At 42.3% G+C, this 22,410-nt stretch overlaps 1 protein-coding gene across 7 annotated transcripts; it reads right to left on the bottom strand.

Annotated features, from left to right (window-relative positions):
• Positions 1-8,751: 8,751 nt before the first annotated feature.
• ubtd1b (ubiquitin domain containing 1b) lies at positions 8,752-21,663 on the bottom strand. Of its 7 annotated transcripts, none has more exons than XR_013201257.1 (5): positions 21,269-21,622; positions 21,012-21,129; positions 14,237-14,464; positions 9,272-13,041; positions 8,752-9,053 (listed from the first exon to the last, which is right to left on the bottom strand). XR_013201257.1 is itself a non-coding variant. In XM_077224612.1 (4 exons), the coding sequence occupies exons 2-4, from the start codon at positions 21,076-21,078 to the stop codon at positions 12,659-12,661; spliced, it is 678 nt and encodes a 225-aa protein (XP_077080727.1). In that variant the 5' UTR covers positions 21,079-21,132; positions 21,269-21,663; the 3' UTR covers positions 8,752-12,658. The 7 variants fall into 7 exon arrangements, 5 of the variants coding, with proteins under 5 accessions (XP_077080727.1, XP_077080729.1, XP_077080728.1 ...); XR_013201256.1 differs by having other exon boundaries at positions 21,012-21,132; positions 21,269-21,609; XM_077224612.1 differs by having other exon boundaries at positions 8,752-13,041; positions 21,012-21,132; positions 21,269-21,663.
• Positions 21,664-22,410: the final 747 nt, after the last annotated feature.

Here is a 22,410-nt window from a genome sequence, read left to right as displayed (position 1 = left end):
TTTTAACTAATAGTTACACTACACAACATTGTTAGAGACATTCAAATTAAAAATTTTGTTGAAAATAAGGGTTCCCTTTCGTAGTCACTCCGAGTTACGTCGGATGACGACGAATGGGGGTTTCGCCTAGAAAGCCAATCATCTTCGTGTATTATAAAACGAGCCAATGGCGATGAAATGCCATGGGTCTGCGGAATTTGCATAGCGTAACTCCGCCCCACCTCGTGGGTATAAAAGGAGGACGCTCGGCAACATGCAGATATGTTTTCGCTTCGGAGCCAAGAGCTTCTCTTCACTCCACAAGCCAATCCTGACTTCATCTTCTGTGACGAGCGAACTCTCCGGTGTTGGTGTGACGGCGGTACCCAGCGAGTTCACATTGCCTGCGATCTGAGCAGTGATCTGCCAGTCTGTGTGTTTCTCCCTGGTCGCCTCAGCATCGCTGAGTTTTTTCTCTAAAAGAGCTGCACGTGGCACGTCTTTTTAAAGATGTCTCGCCCGTGTTCTTCTGGGTGCGGTCGTCTCCTGTCTTCCTTTGATGGGCACAATCGCTGCTTTGCGTGTTTGGGCTTAGAGCACGCTAAAGCAGCGCTTGTGGATGACTCATGTTCCTTCTGTGGGAACATGGCCATCGCAACACTGAGGTCTAGACTCAATGATCTCATTCGGGAGAGAGTCCCCTCATCCACACCCCGATCTACATCCTCCACGAGAGGCTGTACTTCGGCTGGTGGACAGGGTGATCTGAGGGTTACGGTGTGGGACAATCCGACGATGCGTCCTCGGACCACGCCCCCCTCTACAGTGTTGCAACCCGCGAGTGCCGCGGTGATTCTACCGGGTTCATCCTTCGATGCCCCGCGTGTTTCATTCGGCGCTCCAGAGGAAGACTCGATGTCGATCGCGGCATCACAAGGCGGGCAAGAGTCATCGGGAAGTGACGATGCGGCTGCGTTGCCTCCTTCTGGAGCTCCAGCGTTGCCCGTATCAGATCCCGAGATGACGGCCATGCTCTCCCGGGCCGCCGCGAGCATCGGGCTTGAGTGGAACCCTCCGCCCTGCCCTGAGCGCTCGCGGTTGGATGATTGGTTTTTGGGTGCGGCTGCCGCCTCACGGCCACAGCCAACCCCAATGCCATTCTTCCCGGAGGTGCATGAGGAGTTGACGAAATCATGGAAGGCTCCCTTGACCTCCCGTGTACGTTCGTCAGCTTTCTCCGCTTTTCCTCCCCTCGATGGGGCAGCCGCCCATGGGTACACTGGGATTCCCCCGGTTGAACGCTCTGTTGCCATGCAACTATGTCCTCAGAGTGCTTCATCTCGTGGTAATCCTAAGCACCCGTCCAAGGCCTGTAGATTCTCGTCCACCTTAGTGGCGAGGTCTCACAGAGCTGCAGGACAGGCGGCTGCCGCTCTGCATGCGATGAGCACCTTGCAGGTCTACCAGGCCCAGCTGCTCAGAGATATGCACGAGGCGGGGACTGACCCAGGGCTCTTCAATGAGCTGCGTGCCGCCACTGACCTCGCTCTCCGAGCGACGAAAGTGGCCTCACGCTCCCTGGGTCAGGTGATGGCCACCTCTGTGGTCCAGGAGCGTCACCTATGGCTGAACCTGGCTGATATGCGGGACGCCGAGCGTACCCGTCTGCTCGACGCCCCCATATCCCAGGCCGGCCTCTTCGGCGGAGCGGTTGAGGACTTTGCCCAGCAGTTCTCAACCGCACAGAAGCAGTCTGAGGCGATTAAGCATATTCTGCCCCGACGGCCTGCTGCTGCCTCCACCCAGCCGTCGGTACAGACACCTCAGACTGCTCGCCGCCGAGGGCGCCCTCCTGTGGCTCCCTCCCCTCCCGCACGGCCCCAGCAGCAGCCTTCACCCGGGCCGCGTCGTGGAGGAGGCCGCAGGAAGGCGCCACAGCCCTCTCCAGCCCCGCGCCCCGCTAAACGCCAGGCTAAGCGGCGCTCCTGAGACGGGCTGCTCAGTGATGGTGTCGGTTTTTTCCCAGGAGGTGGTTGCAGGCCCCCTCCTTCCCCCGGCGGAGGGCCGGGGGAGAATCTTTTGTTCTCCCGCTGCCCACCCACGGGTGGGCAGTACCCTATTGTGGTCAAAGAAAGAATCAATACACCCATCACTGAGCACACAGAGCCGGTTGACAGTGCGCGACGCCCCCGGGCCTCGCCGCTCTCATCCCCCTCTGTCACAGAGTTCTCGGACCGCAGTGTGTGCCGCCTCCGGGCCTCGCCACTCCCGTCCCCCTCTGTCCCGGAGGGTGCGGGCGACAGTGTGTGCCGTCTCCGGACCTCACCACTCTCGTCCCCCTCTATCGCCAGACCCCTGGCAGAGCAGACCCCCGTGGAACGCTGGTCCTTCCCTGGTCTCCTCTGTCAGGACGCGGAGCATGACCGCGCCCCCGCTCCGGGCCGCTTTGCCACCCTCGCCTGGGCTGGTCACTCCGCTTCGCTGCCCCTCCGGGGGGACGCCTGTGGTTCGTATGACCCCGCTGGTTCAGTATCTGACAGCTTGGTTGGAGCTTCCCAGCCTTTCTCGCTGGGTCGCCAGAACTATCAGGCTCGGCTATGCGATTCAGTTCGCACGGTCTCCTCCCCGCTTCAGGGGAGTTCGCTTCACTATGGTCGGTGGCAATGCCCCTATCATGAGAGCGGAGGTTGCTACCCTGCTGGCGAAGGGTGCAATCGAGACTGTCCCTCCAGCCGAGATGAGGTCAGGGTTTTACAGCCCGTACTTCATTGTCCCCAAGAAATCCGGTGGGTTACGGCCGATCCTGGATCTGCGCGTCTTGAACCGCTCCCTTCACAGGCTGCCGTTCAAGATGCTCACGGCCAAACGCATTTTCGAATGTGTGCGGCCACGGGATTGGTTTGCAGCCATAGACCTGAAGGACGCCTACTTTCATGTCTCCATCTTACCTCGACACAGACCGTTCCTACGGTTTGCTTTCGAGGGGCAGGCATACCAGTACGCGGTTCTCCCCTTCGGGCTAGCCCTGTCTCCTCGCGTCTTCACGAAGATCGTCGAGGCTGCCCTTGTTCCCCTTCGGGAACACGGGGTTCGCATCCTGAACTATCTCGACGACTGGCTGATCCTAGCTCACTCTCGAGACCAGGTTTGCGAACACAGGGATCTTGTGCTTCGGCACCTAGCCCGTCTGGGCCTTCGGGTCAACTGGGAGAAGAGCAAACTCTGCCCCGTGCAGAGGATCTCTTTTCTCGGTATGGAGATCGACTCGGTCGCCATGTCCGCGCAGCTTACGAGCGAGCGCGCACACTCGCTGCTGACTTGCCTTCGACAGTTCGATGGCAAGAGTGCGGTCCCACTGAAATTGTTTCAGAGGCTCCTGGGGCATATGGCATCCGCAGCCGCAGCAACGCCGCTCGGATTGCTTCATATGAGACCGCTTCAGCTGTGGCTTCGCGATCGAGTCCCGAGGTGGGCATGGCATCACGGCACGTTCCGAGTCCCAGTGACTCCGACCTGCCGTCAGTCCTTCACTCCGTGGAGGAACCTCAGCTTTCTACGGGCCGGAGTTCCCCTAGAACGAGTTTCCAGGCATGTTGTTGTCTCCACAGATGCCTCTTCCACGGGTTGGGGCGCCATGTGCAACGGACATGCTGCCGCGGGCTCCTGGACAGGACCCCAGCGCCTTTTGCACGTCAATTGCCTCGAGTTGCTGGCAGTACGCCTTGCCCTGCACCGTTTCCTCACGTTGCTCAGGGGTCAACACGTACTAGTCCGTTCAGACAATACCGCGACTGTAGCGTACATCAACCGTCAGGGTGGTCTACGCTCCCGCCGTATGTCGCAACTCGCACGCCACCTCCTCTTATGGAGTCAGAAGCACCTGAGGTCCCTTCGTGCTATCTACATTCCGGGAGATCGGAACTTTGCAGCCGACGAGCTGTCACGGTTTCGGCCCATCTCCGGCGAATGGAGACTCCATCCCCAGTCGGTTCAGCTGATTTGGGACCAGTTCGGGGACGCACAGATAGATCTGTTTGCCTCTCACGACTCGACCCATTGCGCCCTGTTCTATTCCCTGACCGAGGGCTCTCTCGGCACGGATGCACTGGCGCACAGCTGGCCGCGGGGCCTACGCAAGTATGCGTTTCCCCCAGTGAGCCTTCTCGCACAGACCTTGTGCAAGATCAAGGAGGACGAGGAGCAGCTCATTCTGGTTGCGCCGTATTGGCCCACCCGGACCTGGTTCTCCGAACTAGTGCTCCTCGCGACAGCACCTCCTTGGCCAATTCCTCTGAGGAAGGATCTCCTTTCTCAGAGACGGGGCACCCTTTGGCACCCTCGACCCGATCTCTGGAGGCTCCACGTGTGGCTCCTGGACGGGACGAGGCAGGTTTGAGTACCCTGCCACCAGCGGTGGCGGCTACCATCACTTCCGCTAGAGCATCGTCCACGAGACATGTCTATGCGTTGAAGTGGAACCTCTTCGTCAACTGGTGCTCTTCTCGTCGAGAAGACCCCAGGAGGTGCTCGATCTCTGTCGTGCTTTCCTTCCTGCAAGAGGGGTTGGAGCGAAGGCTGTCTCCCTCCACCCTGAAGGTGTATGTGGCCGCTATCGCCGCATATCACGAAGCAGTTCAAGGTAAGTCTCTGGGGAAGCACGACCTGATCGTCAGGTTCCTGAGAGGAGCGAGGAGACTAAATCCTCCTCGTCCTCCTCTCGTTCCCTCTTGGGACCTCTCAGTGGTCTTAAATGCCCTGCAGAGGGCTCCCTTTGAGCCTCTGCAATCAGTGGAGCTTAAGTTCCTGTCTATGAAGACAGCGCTCCTGGTTGCTTTGGCCTCCATCAAGAGGGTAGGGGACCTGCACGCATTCTCCGTTGACGAAGCGTGCCTGGAATTCGGGCCCGGTCACTCTCACGTGATCCTGAGACCCCGGCCTGGATATGTGCCCAAGGTTCCCACCACTCCCTTCCGGGACCAGGTGGTGAACCTGCAAGCGCTGCCCCGGGAGGAGGCAGACCCAGCCTTGGCACTGCTCTGTCCAGTACGCGCTCTCCGCGCTTACGTAGACAGAACGCAGTGTTTCAGGACCTCAGACCAGCTCTTTGTCTGTTATGGTGGGAGACTGAAGGGAAAGGCTCTCTCAAAGCAGAGGTTGTCTCACTGGATAGTGGACGCCATTGCTTTGGCTTACCAACAGCAAGGCCGACCGTGCCCCCTTGGTGTGACAGCCCACTCCACCCGGAGTGTGGCTTCCTCTTGGGCTCTAGCGCATGGCGCCTCGCTGGCAGACATTTGTAGAGCTGCAGGCTGGGCGACACCCAACACATTCGCCAGATTCTATAATCTCCGAGTGGAGCCTGTGTCCTCTCGTGTACTCGCTTCAGTCAGCTAGTACTGGACCCGCTCAGGTGTCTTCGCTTGCTCGCCTTTCCACTCCACGGACTGGATACGTGCGATTATTCCTCAGGTGAGCCTTCCTCTCTGAAGCCCTGAGTTCCTCCAGCACTGTTGATGCTGGCGCCAGTGTCTATTGCCTGGGCGTCGGCTAGGTGCCTCCGTGTGCATGGTTCCTCCCTGAGTAACCCCCACATGTGTATTTCCACTGTAAGCCTCCTTGAGCATGTGTCTTTCCCTTGGCAAGCCATCTTGCCCTCCTGGAGTTGAAAGTTGCCACCCCTCGGGCTGGTCACTCCAGTGTTCCTCCATATGTAGCCCTCCGGCCATATGTGTATCTTAAGTCCTCCCTACGGGTAGGCATGCTGCGGCATATCTCCTCTGAGATATGCTTCCCAGTGTACCTTGGTATTCCTGTGTTAAGTAGGACTCCTTCGTCTGTGCCAGTATCACGACAGGGGGATCAGACTCTTCGCAGGGCACTGGAAGACAGCTGTGAAGGTGGCGTGATTTCACGGGGACCCCCATTCGTCGTCATCCGACGTAACTCGGAGTGACTACGAAAGGGAACGTCTCGGTTACTTATGTAACCCTCGTTCCCTGAGTAGGGAACGGAGACGTTACGTCTCCCTGCCACTTCCGCTGTACCGCTGGGTAGACGCCTGAGTTCAGTCTCGGCTCCTCAGCGAAGACATATCTGCATGTTGCCGAGCGTCCTCCTTTTATACCCACGAGGTGGGGCGGAGTTACGCTATGCAAATTCCGCAGACCCATGGCATTTCATCGCCATTGGCTCGTTTTATAATACACGAAGATGATTGGCTTTCTAGGCGAAACCCCCATTCGTCGTCATCCGACGTAACGTCTCCGTTCCCTACTCAGGGAACGAGGGTTACATAAGTAACCGAGACGTTTTCTAGGTTAGGGGTTTAGAAACTAACATGAAAACTTGGCATGTTTTAAAAAAGTTTTTTATTTTTTATACATCATGTCTTTTTATACACTCATATTTGTCATAGACCCCATAAGTACAGACTCAAATTGACCATATCAAGAAAGATCCCTGCGCCTTTCTGTTTATTTAATGATCTATACATTTAAGAACAAGAAAGCCTCCATATCTTTTCCTAACCAGATTTCCGAAGACTAACAGTCAGCTAAGGTCACATCCTCAAACATCATCATAATAAAAACCATCTGGAAATATCAATAATCTACCTGTTACAAAAAGTTCTGGTAAGATCAACAGGAGAGAGGAAGTACTTTCGATGTCCAGTGGGACAGAAGAAACAGGCCTGCATGTTTTCTCTGAGTATAGGGTGTGTGATGCCAAAAAAAGGATCAAATGTAACATTACTTCTAGCCTGCTTATTTTTTTTTATCACAATATATCATTCCACTTTATTAAAGCCAGAACATAATCAAAACACACGTGTATGAGTATTTCTTGTTGAATACTGCCACCGTGTGGCTGAAACATTAGCGGTTCAAAGCCAAAGCGCAGCAGGTCAAAGGTCAGAGCGCGTGTACGTTTCTCAAGCAAGATGCAGAAACAAAACAAGAATAAAAGGCGAATCCGCAGTTTTTTTTACTGGCGGGTGAGAGACTTCCAGCATTACAGGAGTCATTCACACCACAACATTAACTTAAATCACCGAGCAGCAACTATCATTGTTTATTCTAGTTTTTGTCTGTATGGAAATGTTGGACATTCATTTACTTGTATTAGTCCTTATATATCATAATATTTTTATTTAATGATAATTGTTTAATATTTAACTTAAAGTGCCCTGTAGTCTATCATTTTATCCCTTAAAAATCACATTTGATCACCAAAATTACACATGTAAACGTTTTTTCTTGAAAAAAAAATTCTTCATGCCTTAAAATATCTTGAATGTAACTCGACACTCTTGCCTCATTTAGTATACGCGGTTCTATGAATATGCAAATGAGCCCCGCCTCCACTCACTCACTCAGCTCAGAGATCCACTCGTTGACGATCACACGTTGATCTGATTGGTTACAAGGTAGTTTGTGACGTCAGAAACACCAGCGATTTCAAACTGTGTTTTTGAGACAGTCTTTGGTTCATTGCAGTTTTAAGGAGAAAATACTCAGCAATGCTGTCGACTTATGAATTTACACATGGTTTGTCTTAAGGCATATTAAAAATACCACATAGACATATAAACAACATTAAAAGCTGGATTTTCACAACAGGGAGACTTTAAGATATTGAATATCTTGAAATTTGTAGAAAATTATTTTGAAAATAGTATAAATGTTTCTCAAAACTGAATGAAACATTAATTAAAAATTAAATTTATAATAACTATATTATAGTAAATTATATTTAGTATAATACATTTATTAATAAATGCTGGGAGGTCCAGAGTTAACTATAACAAAGTTTTAATACTCATTCTAATTCTATGAGAGAGAAATCCACACCACAGCTATAATATAATATTTGATTATTATTATTTCATATTTAACTTAAAATTAGATTGAATATCTTGATATTTGTAAAATGTTTAAAATGTATAGTTTTCTTGAAAATAGTATAGACCTAAAAGTTTTTTAATATATGAAACGAACAAAAACGGACAATATATACACACACACACACACACACACACACACACACACACACACACACACACACACACACACACACACACACACACACACACACACCATAATTATAATGATAAAATGTAATGATTTAATAATCGTTCTAATTTAATTTAATAAGAATAGGGAAGCTCACATCAGAGTTAACAAATAATTTAATAGTTAATTTAAGATTGGATATCTTGATATTTGTAAAATATTTTAAAGTTATTAAAGTGCTTTTGAAAGTAGTATAAAAGTTTTTCAAAACTTTTTTTTTTTTACAACAGTACATTATAATTGTTAATAAATTCGAGGAGGTCCAGAGATAAGCAACTATAATGATAAAGTTTTAATAATCGTTCTAATTCTATGAGAGTAGCAAAGATCACACAACAGCAATAACGATAATGGCAATATCAGTGGAATCAAATTCAGGCATTTTTTTCCCAGCTGATGAACAACATTAACAGCCAATCAGAATCTACTTTAAGACAGATGCTCAACATGTATCAGCACATCAGATGGTATTAAAATTCATAACCTATACATTCTTGAAATTTAACCAGTGAGAGGTACAAATCATGGCGCTTAACACATCAACATTCCCGGCCGCAGACAGGTCAGCTTTTCTGCTGAGTTAAAAATGATAATAACACTTGCTTTATTAGTCAGACTAACTCGTCCCAAGCTCATTAAAACACTTGAAACTGATCTGAGGACATGATGAAATGATTAGCAGTTTATGGACAAACATCTGTTTGCTTTCACAGCTGTCATTTTAATTGACGATTAAAACATCTGAAAAACAGAATACCATGTAAATTATACATAACTTTTGTGAAACAGGCCATAAGCACATTTAAGTATAAGAATATCACACATTTTATCTATTAATATACAGAAATTAATCTATGAAGAATTCACATGAATTCCTTTTAAAGGTTTATGAAAGTTCATGTATTTTGTAATTGGGACGCACACACGTAAGCATGTTTCTGTCACATAAGAATACAAATAATAATAATTATGCCATAAAGTCATGATAATGACATGAATTATCTCATAATTAGGAGATTTTAGTCACAGTTATGAGAAAAAGTAAAAATTGACAAAAATCATACATATGATAGTCATAATAATAACATTAAAATCACCCAATTATGAGATAATTAGTCACAATTGAGATACTTCGTCATAATTATGAGAAAAAGTCAAAATTGACAAAGATCATACATATGAGTCATAAATGATATTCAAATCTCCCAATTATGAGATACTTCGTCATAATTATGAGAAAGTCAAAATTGACAAAATCATACATATGAGATAGTCATAATGACATTAAAATGACAATTATCATGACATTACAATTGCCCAATTATGAGATACTAAATTATAATTATGAGATAAAAAGTCAAAATTATGAATTAAAGTCAATTATGACAAAACTTTGAAATTGACAAAAAAAATGCAATGCAATTATGACAAACCGTACAAATTATGAGAATCAAAATGATAAAAAGACAAAATTACATAACATATTACAAAATAAGTACAATTACAATCATGACAATTACGACTTTTCTTAATGACGTATCTCCGAATTAAGTTCTAATCTAAATTTTGACTTCTTGTAATTATGATTTCGTATTCATAAAGTTGACTTATGTTTTCATATAATTATTACTAACCAAAGCATTTTTTATGTGGCAGAAACCGCTTCCAGACCCACATCCGGCTGGAGTAAAGCGTAATGGCTTCTTACGATCTGCGATTTGAAAGACAAACGTTCAAAGCGAGTCTCCTGAAACCGTCCCAACACAGCGGGCCGAAAAAGATCCACATGTACAGTATGGCTTCCTAACAGCTTCCTCAGTCAAATCTGGAAACTTTGTCACGAAACACATTATACATCCATTCGAACAATACATGAAGAAAACACCTACTGAAACATTGCATGTAGGAATGCAGGAGAATTGTGTCGCCTAGAAAAAAAACATACAACAGCAGGGCCCTCTTCAATAAAAATGATCATAAATGAACCATTATGATCATAATCAGCACACACATGTAAAAAATGTTGATGAACACAACGTACATACTTACACCAGTACGGTCACTATAACAATTTTAATTATATTCTTACTTTGCCTATTTCCATTAAATTACTAGCAAAAGTAGAGCACTGTTTCCCGAAATGAATGCCAATGAGAGAATAAATATCAAGGTCTCTATCATTAGCAGCATCAGCACATGTTGTCACAGCATAAGGGTTTCAGATTGTGCTGACGAAGACCAGGAGGAATGAACTCTCCTTCAGACAGCCAGAGGTCACACAGCTCCCAACCTGGGAGAAAACTAGCAAAGTATGCGGGATTGGAGTCGAACACAACATTACTGTGTACAGTTTCTCTCTTATCAGAGCATGTAAATCAATTATGACTGAGGTACTGAGTGACTCTTCGTCCTGAATGATGATCGGAGGTTTTGAGGCCTCGTTGTTCCCACAGGGTATGTGCTTTACGCTGCCTGGGACTTCTGGGAATATTACAGCTTGGTTTACCCAAAAATGACAAGTTTCATCTTTTACTCATAACCCTCGTGTTCCAAACCTGCGACTTCAACACAAAAGATATATACATTATGTTTTGTGTTCATATAATGACAGTCAATAGGGTCCGAAACAACATGGGAACCCACTGACTTTCATTTTATAGACCAAAAAAAAAAAAATTCTAAATCTAATTCATGATGAGATAAAAAAAAAAAAAGTCAATTATGACAAAAAGGTGAAATTATGAAAAAAAGTCCAAATTGGAGATGTCATAAGTCAAATTATTAAGATGTTATGTTTTTCACATGTCATAAAAAGTTATCAGTCAAAATTAAGAGATCTGATAAAAATGTCAACTTGACAATGACTTAGTTTTGACAATTATGAGATAGTAAAAATTATGAGATACTAAGTCAAAATTTAGATGTCATAAGTCAAATAATTGAGTTATGTTTCACATGTCATAACTGAGATAAAAAGCTAGATTATCAGTCAACCTTTTAAATTCTGACAAAAATGTCAACTTATGACTAAATTTTGACAATTGTGAGATAGTAAAAATTATAGCACGTCAAGTCAACATTGAGATGACAGTCAAACTTTTTGCCTGAATTAAACAAACAAAATAAATCCTAATTATGGCTTATGTGACCGACATTCAACATTTCCAAAGATCTTTTGTGTCACAGAAGTCAGTCAGTCATACAGGTGTAGAACATAAGAGTGAGTAAATGACAATACACACACACACACACACACACCCTTTACGCTACTGCATATTGTCGATTACCAAAGAAAACGCCACATAGACTTGCATTGCAAGTGATAGTTTACTATACAGTAAAAGCTGGAAAAGCTTAACCTGGAATATTCCTCCATTGCAAAATGCCGCAATTTGGAGGGGGAAAAAAACTGCTATTTCCAATGATAAATGAATGTGATTTAACACATGCATGCAGGCTCATGTACACCAGTGTGCATCTTAAAACAACAACAGAAGACGAAGTAACCCAGAGCAGAAAGACGAGACGAATTAACGAACACGCCAGTGCTAATGAGGAACAGTTGCCGCTGAGGTAATGAGCTGTTTCTAACCGGTGTGAAATAACCAGGAGCAGAAGACCTCTAGCAAAAGAAACACTTTGAAACCTAGATGGATGAATGTTTGTTAACATGTTGCAAGCCTAATGCAGATAACCCTTTTGTTACTTGAAATCTTAAAGCAATGCTTGTAATGCTACTGATTAAAGGGTTAAGAATCAGTAAAAAGTTATGATAAGTCATTTAAAAAAGCAGGGTAAAGATTGAAATAGTATATAATATAATCTCTCAAAATAGTAGCAATATTCTCTGATTGGAGCCTGAGCGCTTACAGCATAACATCTCTATAAAAGAAGTCGTCGGACAGCCATTAAAGTGATCGTGCGTCCAATCTTCCCGTTTGGAGGCAGCGACACATATTCCTGTACAAGATGATCTGTGATCTACAGGGCACGGAGACTGTGCAGTGCCAGGAGATGAAGATGTATAGCATCACTGTCAGTGTAATGTGTCTTTGTGCACTAGATTTACACAGTGAGCCTTTTGAGCCTCACTGGCCACGCAAACGTGTCTGAAATGTGGATTAGCTAGCTATATAATGATATCAGTCTGAAACTGTTTTACGATTGCATAGAAAGTACTGGGTTGTGCTCAAAGACGTCACGTCAGAAAATACAAAGCATGTGTGTGTGGCCGCACTGAAACATGTCTCGTAAGCAAAATAACTCTTCTTTCAAGGCACAACTATTCTAAGACACTCAAAGTGTGCAAAATGAAGCTCAAGTTCGATTATCTTACAAAGGGAGATCACTTTCAGAGGATCATGTACTGTTCAGCATATGCATAGCAAGGGACTCGCTATTGAATCATTTTGGCACTTCTGCTGAAGTTAGCAGAGATGCAATCCGTTAGGTTGGTTTATTTCCAAATAATAATTCATAATCCGTTTGTAATTGTTTATTTGTTTCTCCAGATGCTCGATTTGAAGACGACTAGCGTCCCGACAAAACTCCGGCGAGATCAAGTTTGCTCGATGCACAACATTTGATGGTCTTTTTGCAGTTGCGCCTCAGTGGTTTGGTGTGAGTTGGTTCACGATGACCTGGATAACGAAGTCCTTCTGGATCTTGGTGTCCTGCAGCCGGGTCTTGTCTGTCAGGAGTTTCCCCGAGAAGAACCAGCGCTGGTGGGCCAGGTCAATGTCCTCCTGAGCTTGCAGTTGCTTCTTCAGCAGGCCGATGGAGTCCGTCATGCTGGCGTTCAGGCGCAGGTCTTTGCCGGTGGAGAGCCGAACCTTCAGCTGGAACTCTTTCTTCTGTGCCGTCTGGGGCTCAGGGTTATCCGACAGGTCTTCCTCACTTCTTTCTGATATCAGATTGACAGGCGGGGCCAGGCAATAAACCGGGAGCTGGTAACGGTTTCCGAGTTCATCGTAACACTCGGTCAGGGATCCTAGAGTCATTGAAAGAATATAAACAACCGTCAGTGATGAGGGGTAAAACGAGCTACAAATATAACAATGAGAGATGATGCGTGTCATCATTTACACAAACTCTTTATGTTATTAAATGCTTCTTCATTATGGTGAAAACTTCCCTTCTGGGCCAGTAAAGAAAATAAGGGTCAGGGTGTGAAGATAATAAGCTATTTAAACAGATAAATATACTTATTTGATAGAAACAAACATAATTATTTGATTACAAAATTAATATTAATAAATGAAATCTGAAAATGTATATATATATATTTTTTTTTAGAAAATAATCAAACTTGTGGAGACCCTTTATTAATGACAAACAGAATTGGATCCTGTGTGTCATTTGACCACCCGCAACATTAGCAAGCAACATTTCCCACTGTTTTAATCATCTGAAAAGTGCCATTTATATTCCAAGGCAACTTTTGCATGTACAAATTGGCGTTTTACATATTGAGACACGAGTTGAGTACCAAGCTTTGTTAACATGAATAATGGTATAGCAGCCAAACGTTACATTAAACATTTGGATTTGTGTCAAACGAGAGGTACATGGATTACGCCATGAGGCGGAGCTTCAGATTCTAGAGAGCATTTGATTGGACAGAAAATCTGATGAGAAGCTGCAGTGCAGAGTGATGTCATCAAAATCACATTTTAATGCTTATACCTTCTAAATGTGAATTTTCTCATTGTTTTGGAGCACACTAGCTTGCAGATAACAATAGGGCTAACATATTCATAATAAAAGCCAATTTGTTATAATAAATTATGCTTATAATAATTGCAGCTATTATTTATTTTATAATTATATTTTCATTCTTGTTCTATATACCTATAAAAAGGACTTTTTTTATATAAAAAAATTTATTTACCTGTATTTTGTCATAATTTCTGAATGTAAAAATAAAATGCAACATACACCGTCCCTCTCTCTCAAAATTGAGCTACTTTTTTGGCAACTTACATTTTGGTTATCACACAGTATGTACTACATGTATAATTAATTATTTGTACTTCAAGCTTGGCAGCACCACATCACTGCTTTTTGATTTATGGAAAAGAGCAGCATGAACATTCATCCAAATTTCTCCTATTTCTGTTCCAAAAAAGACAGCAAGTCACACCCAAAGCTGGTTTGATCACAGCCGACAGTGTAATGAGTCTCACCGTGTGGTAACGTGATGTTGGCTCCGTCCACTATAGCCTGAGCCAGCTCGTGATCGCTACACTCCAGAGCCACAGCAGCAGCTTTTAGGGCGTCCCAGATCTCCTTGCGGCCCTCAAACGCCGGAGCCGTGTCCCAGAACTCATCTCTCTTACTGCGCAGCTGCCCCTCCGTCATCGGGTAATCGCTCTTCCACTTCAGCTTGTCTTTCTTCAGGGGCTCGTTACGACCTGGAGACGCAGATGACGTGTGAATTAACACTAATGTGAGAGAAGTGTAGGCTATACAACATTTCCTGGAACAATGGCTTAGCAGAAAGTTGCTGGAGAATGACTTGAGAGTGGCTTTGATGATCAAAAAGACGACCACGTTATTTTTTGACCATTGGGCCAGAATTATAATATTCCAGTGAATTATGATGAGGTTAGTTTCATGACATCACATATGAAGGTCGACAAAGTATTTCCATTCGTATTTTCCATCAGTACTTTCTCTGATGCTTTAACTGGGCAACAAACAGAGAACTGAGTGGAATGTATAAGTAATAGTCTAATGAACAAGAATTGACATGTTGTGCAATTAAATGATTATAGTGTAATGGAACATTTGGAAGGAATATTTTACACAAGATCAAGAATATAAAACAAGTAAAAAGAGCATATTTCGTCACAAATAACTACAAAAAATATAAATAAAAAATACATTTATACATGCATACACTAAAGTTCAAACATTTGGGGTAGAAATCTCACAGATCCCAAACATTTGAATGATATATTTTATTATTATATTTTTGTATCCTTAGGTAATGAAATGTGCCATTTCTACTTAAATTATTAAAGTTGATATTGTGTGTGCATATATACACCAGTATACACACACACACAATTTAGAGATACATAAATCAACCATTATTTAGTATCAATATACAGTGACGGTCTCAGTCTCAAAATAAAAGCAGAAGTGAACTATACGCACTCATATACACATGACTGAGCAAAGGTTGAGCATTTATGACTGTTTGTGTGCAAATGACAGATCAATTCAGCCTTCATCTATCCAGTTCACATCTCACAACAACCCTGAGGGCAACGGCCAAGCTCTAAACACCCCCTCCATGACCCTGTAGTTATCTGGTCAAAGACAGCTCTTGTTTTCAATCAACAATGATATGTTGAGCCCAACACACTGGTGATTAGGACTGATAATGATATTACTGGATAGTGGATAAGGATAGGCTTAGATAGGCTTTGTTTTATTTATTTTTAAGGCAATTGTTTTGATAAAGAAAGTTGGCCAACGTAGTGTAAAATTAATTTGAAAACTTACACTGGTTCAAACTAGGCTACTGTACCTTATATGTTTGATTTATGTTGGTGCTTTTGATTATACAAGTGCTTTGGACGTGGCTTGTAATGGTGAGACTTTTGTTATCTTTTGAGACTTTTGTAATTAGTCTCTAAAAAACTATATGAAAATTTGGGTTTAGATTTATTGGCCAATATATCGGTTATCGGCTTTCAAATATAAACAATTATCGGTATCGTCCAAAATGTTCATATCGGTTCATCCCAACAAACTGAGCTTTACTTAAAATATTTGATGAAGTCTGAATTATTGAGAAGCGTCCTGAAAATAATAAACCACAACAGACGGGATTCGGACTGCTTCAACCAAACAGAAAAAAAATATCGGCTGCTGACGATAATTAAAAAAATGCTAAATATTGGCAGATATATCGGCCTAATCTTATTCATAAAGGACTCCAGAAAGCGACCAAGAAAACTATATTTGTAAGGCTACAGATACCATAAAATGAGAATGCAGAGTCAAGTAAGTAATGTTTAGAAGATTTAGCAACAGACAACCGTAACTGCTCTTTTACAGGAAATCACTGAGGAGAATCTTCCTGTTACTCCATACGATTAAGCAATAATGATGCTTGTCTTAGCAAACACCTCTAATAATAAACCTGCTATAGAAATAAGGAAGTTCAGGCTGATGGGGAGATAGTAGGTGTGTGATTCAGCGCTTTCCCATCGATTCTGCTCTGATGGCCAAGTATCCAAAGGACATCATCCAAACATTATTTATAGCATGGCCAGCTTAGGTGTAATTACAAATGAACAGGACACATTGTGTGATTTACAGCGATGTTCCACCCAGAATGCTTCATTGACAGTACAATGGTGGAAGGAGTGAACGAATCTCATCAACATTAAACAACTTTTAGGACTTTCAAGTATTGTAGGAGGTCTGGTCCTCTAAACAGATTAACACTGTATAGCCTGACATATGAAGTGATAGAAAAATAGCCTATAAATTCTGAAATGGTGTTTATAAAAACTCCAGCCAAAAAAGAAAATTGTTTGCAAATGTGATACATCAGGCTTTTTAGCATGATATAGTGAGAATATGAAGCTCAAACTCAGACTCAGAGACACAAACAGAGCAAAAATATGCAAAAATGTGTGCAGATGCCAATATTATTATGGAAGAAATTAAATTCTGATTGCTTGTAATGTAAATCAATGAGAACTTTATAGCAGCATAACACACCAATTACATGAAAAATGCATGTAAAAAAGTAGTAAGATGATATTTAAATGATTAGTCTTATGATCAAAGTTCTGCAAATTTGCAAAACACAATGCAATGCAATACAATGATGATTGAGAAATAAACCTTCCTCAAAAGCCTAATATCAAATTTTTCTAACAAAACCGTGTATGGTTAACCAAGACCTGTGTTGCTTCAGTCCAGCAAGTAATTATTACAGACAAAATCGAATTTATTCTTGCATGTAGGCTACTTTATAACAATAAGCAAAGATTTTAGAGTGAAAAGACACGTGAACCACGAGCCTAAGTTGGATGTTTTAACCATTATACTAAAATGCCGTTAAATTTGCTAAAAGAAATATGAAGGCGTGTGTACAACAGGTTATTCAGCAATGTTTTGATCATGTTGATAATTTAAAGAGCATAGAAATTCACGTATCAAATATGATACAGTAGGCCTTATAAGTTTAAAGGGTTAGTTCGCCCATTTAAGACATGAAGTTGTATGGAATCCTTACCAGCACTATAGTGCATACACACTGACCCACTCTGTAGTCACCTCCCTGGTCAGAGTTCTGGCCGCTGGAAGTTTTTCAAGAAAGCACTCCCGGTTAGTTTCTGGGGCCTCAAAACTGTGCGTTTTTACGTGAAAAAATTATTTGCGTTTCAAAGCGTGATTATTTTAACACACAAAAAACACGCCGGTCAAAATTCATACCTCAGTTTTAATCGGCACTATTTTCTTTCCATTTCTATCAATCCGCGTTGCTGTCAACGTCAACAGTGCGCACGTTCCGATCAGCTGTTCCATAGTGTTTACACAATCGATTACGAAACGACGTAAAAAGTAGAAAATAAACGATGGTGCGAACTTTTAAATTTCCAGGGTGTGTGACAACAAGAATGTGCCGGGACCACCGTTCAGATTCCATCGTTTTCCTGTTTCGGATATAGCTACGAGACAGCTTTGGCTGGTTGCCATCGGCTACTCTGCGGGAGCTAAAATATCCAGAATCAAGGATTATCGTGTGTGCAGTGCTCACTTCAGCGAAGATGATTACATCCCAAACCAAGGAGGAAAAAGAAAAAAACTGATTTTTAAAGAGTTTTGCTGTACCAGTACCAAGGCACGGGCAAGCTCTATTTACTAATGATCCCATGTCTAAACTGTACGGTAAACAAGCTGATGTTTAGACTCCAGTGGAAAACACGTGAAAAGATGTCTAATATAAAAACAGTATATATTTGCTGAGAAAACTATTTGATTGAACACACACACAAGTTCGGCATCGGTATACTCCGGTTCATAAAGGTATGGCGTTGTGCTAAAATTACTTTCATCCTCATCAGTTCCGTCTGACATTGTGCTAAAATTGGTTTCATCATCAGAAGTTTCGCAGTCAGACATGTTGTCAGCGAGTCGCGCTATCAACAGCTGATCGGAACGTGCGCACTGTTGACGTTGACAGCAGCGCGGATTGATAGAAATGGAAAGAAAATAGTGCCGATTAAAACTGAGGTATGAATTTTGACCGGCGTGTTTTTTGTGTGTTTAATTAATCAAGGTTTGAAACGCAAATAATTTTTTCATGTAAAAACGTACAGTTTTGAGGCCCCGGAAACTAACCGAGAGTACTTTCTTAAAAAACTTCCAGCGGCCAGAACTCTGACCAGGGAGGTGACTACAGACTGGGTCAGTGTGTATGCACTATAGTGCTGGTAAGGATTCCATACAACTTCATGTCTTAAATGGGCGAACTAACCCTTTAAATCGGCGTTTCAAAATCACAATCAGAGACAAATGTCCATTTACAAGCCAATGTTTGGTCAAATAAAAGAAACCACTGACTATGTGAAGAACTCTGAATGTTCCCAGAAGGCAAGTGAACTAAAGATTGATGGCCATCTCTCATTTCTTCGGTCGCTGCTCTGTCACCTGTCAGGATAGTGTGCACACTTGAAAATTAGCCTGCAAATTGTGAAAACAACTTAATATATAATAATTTGTCCTATATGCACGATTAGAAGGAAGGCGCTTGGGTTCACACGCACTTCTGATCTAGTCAACAACTCAAGCATCAAAGGTGACGAGGTTGAGTCTTGAGTCAGCAGGGCATTGTTTATATAAACCAGCTTATTTCACTTTATGATAATGACTTATGCCACAACAACAGGAGACAATGTGGGTGTAATGCAAAATCTGTTTGTCAAAGTTCAGCACCTAATATAAGCTTAGTCAAATTATATGTAAATACGCAGTGTCTTGAGGCCGAGAGCTGTGAGGAGCCGCATAAAGATGCATTATTCTCCTGTAATTCTCTCGTTACATTCACACACACACACACACACACACACACACACACACACACACACACACACACACACACACACACACACACACACACACACACACACACACACACACACACACACACACACACACCGCAAGCTGCGACAGACTCTCTTCCTCTCCTGTCATTAGAGCAGGAACATGAGATGTTCCCTTTTCCGCACGCTGCATTATAAAATAATGTGGCTCTTCCGCAGAACTGATTACATTGTTGTATTAGTGCTGGGAAAATGATTTTTATGACATTAGGTTTTGGTTTGCGGTGAGCATCGAGTCTGAACTCCTGTGTGTCACATTATACAATATCTTCGTTCTTGCAGCAAACACGCAACAAACACACACACAGCACACCACGTAAAACTCTATTCTCAAACAAATGACTCTTATGAACTGATTCTTTTGAGTCAAAAACACTCACAAACACTTATATGCATTATGCACATTATAAAGATTTACTATTTTTATTAAGCAAAGTTTGAGAAGTACAAATCTTTTAAAATAAGTAATAATAATAATTTTCAAAAGTTTTAAACTTCAAATGTTGCTCTGTTAATAAATAACAATAGTTGTGTAGTCAGATTCTCAAATAACTCTTATGAACTGATTCTTTCAAGTAAAATAACACTCACAAATCAGTCTTATATGCTCATTATGACCTTTATATTACGCAAAGTTTGAAAAGTTAAAAACTTTATAAATAACAATAACTCTTACGGACAAAAAACTAAAATTCCTCTTAAAAATATGAATTTCATATTAAGCTAAATTAAATAATTTAATTAAATCAGTAATAATAATAATAGCCGTTTACTCAGATTCCCAAAACAAATAACTTATGAACTGATTCTTTAGTGTCAAAAACACTCATAAATCATATATATATATATATATATATATATATATATATATATATATATATATATATATATATATATTCTTAGTAGATTATTATAGTGATTTAGCGACACATATGCTTAAGAATGAATTGCTGTTATTTAATAAACTTCCCAAACTTTACTCTGGTGCAAAGATGTTCTTGACTGGAGAAATTAAATGTCTTCCTGTTTTAGCAGGCAATGGTCACGTAATATACATCCATGTGTAAAAGAAAATCTTATCTCCTGTTCAAAGCAAGACACACACACACACACACACACCCTGCTGAAGTACAGATAACCCTACAATACACTGATACTGGCTGCAAGACGTCAGTGTCCTCAAGACTTTCACTGATAGAAGTCAAACGCATGTCACTGTCGTTGATGTCATCACTGGACTACATTTCCTGCGATGGAAAGAAAATCTTTCTATCCCAAATTACGGTTTACTTCAGCTCATGGCAAACCGAGCAAACATGCATGGACGTGCCCTGAGACGAGACACTTCAGCCTGAACGCCTGCCGGCTCCAACATGCACACAGGTGGAAAAAAAACACACACAACAGAGAGGAGACCGACAATGATCAAAACTGCCAATGTTTCCGAGGGCCTGAATTGTCACATTTACAAAAAAAGTTTCAGAATCAGCACAATCAAACTGACATGAAGAAAAGCTGTAGTACTAGGCATTGTACTAGTAAACACCAGTCAATCATCTAATGAATCTTATTTAGACGTGTAACTTCAACAACAAAGAAACTGTGGTACAGTAATGGCAAACATATGTGAGTTTGATGCATATATCAAAGCACTGCAGGCATAACTTACCAGTTCACATGTTGGGTATTTAAATGATAACATGGTACTTTTTGCTGATGGCTCCCACAATACCCCTGATATTTGCATGTTTTCAAGAATGCCGAGCACGGAAACAAACATGCAACAAAAAAAAAATGTTTTGTAGTCTACAGCAACAGTGTGTCTCACCTCCACGTTTCCTCTGCGTCCTCGATCCGCGTGACTCCGCGCGCTCGCGCCCCACGCATCCTCCCATGATCGTCAAACAAACGCAGGCCACATCTCAAGACACCACCTATATACACTCCTGCTGTATCAACATTTGAATTGCCAAAAGTAAACCAGTATTAAAACTCAAATAAACTACTGTTCACTATGGGTGATGATGTGTCAACAGTACGTACGTACATCAAAGGGAAGTCCAAACAACGAGAAAAAAAACTCACCAAAACTCCAGACTGAGGGTCTCGCGCAGAGCTCGAGATTTAATATCAGTTATCTGGCACGATACTTGCGTTTAATAGTTATTTCTGGCTTTATCCCACGAGCTAACTTACAGCAGCTAACGTTAACTTAACAAACAGCCAGAGCACGAGCTTTTGCCTGAACTCATAAGTCCAGTCTAAATTGAAACAAAAACAAGCTAGTATTTGAGCTTTATTGAATATTTCGTACTCGCGTTATAGTATATTAAAACATTTATGCGTCGCAAACCTGCCTGAGTTCTTTATCTCTCACACCTTCCCCCCCCCCCACTGACTGACTGAGTGATGTTTCCTACTAGTTCACGTTACTGGTGCTCACTGCGCAAGCGCTCTGACCACGTGACTCCACCAGAGCCTCTCCTCTAGATGGAGCCTTCAAACTCCACTCAAAAGTGCATGATTCAAAGCGTTTTAAACCGGTTTAAACGTGTAAAAAGGCCATTATAATTGTCTATAGCGAACACAACTCTCTCAGTTTGACTGGGTGCTGTGCTTATGTGAGTACTTGCACTTTTCAGCATGTTTGTTCGTGTTTGTAGCAGAAAGAAAAATAGTTTCAATCTTACGAAACTTTTTGTGCTAAATTAAATAACACAAATAAATGTAATCCCAAAACACGTAGGATATTTTATTTGAGATCCATACATACAATATGAGTTTAAGAAAGTATCGATGTTTAAAGTTAGATCCGACCGATACGAATGATACAGTTTGGCATCTCCACCAGTTTAGGAAAGCTCTTAGTGAACTTTACAAAAGTCTCACATCTGTGTTTCAGAGTACAGTATTCTCGTGATATAATAAAATGTTTCCAATTAATCAGATTCTAAAATCTGCTAATCTTCTTTTATAGCAAAGACGTTTCCACACAGAACATCGAACATTTACTTTTATTTATAATTGTCTTTTTCTCTCTCATTTTGGATTGACTTTAAAATAAACGACCGTTTTTTTTTAAATAATACGTTATTTTACCTTATTTCCAAAACCTTTTTCTCGGAAATTTTTTTTTAACAAAGTTAATCTTAAAAAAAATAATTGTGCAAAATATAACATTCAAAAGTCCAGAATAACCCTCATATATATATATATATATATATATA

Source organism: Siphateles boraxobius, unplaced genomic scaffold (assembly GCF_051911475.1).
Source record: "Siphateles boraxobius isolate OS27281-9 unplaced genomic scaffold, OSU_SipBor_1 90, whole genome shotgun sequence".
Taxonomy (NCBI): Eukaryota; Metazoa; Chordata; class Actinopteri; order Cypriniformes; family Leuciscidae; genus Siphateles; species Siphateles boraxobius.
This window is presented reverse-complemented; position numbering and strand designations above follow the sequence as displayed.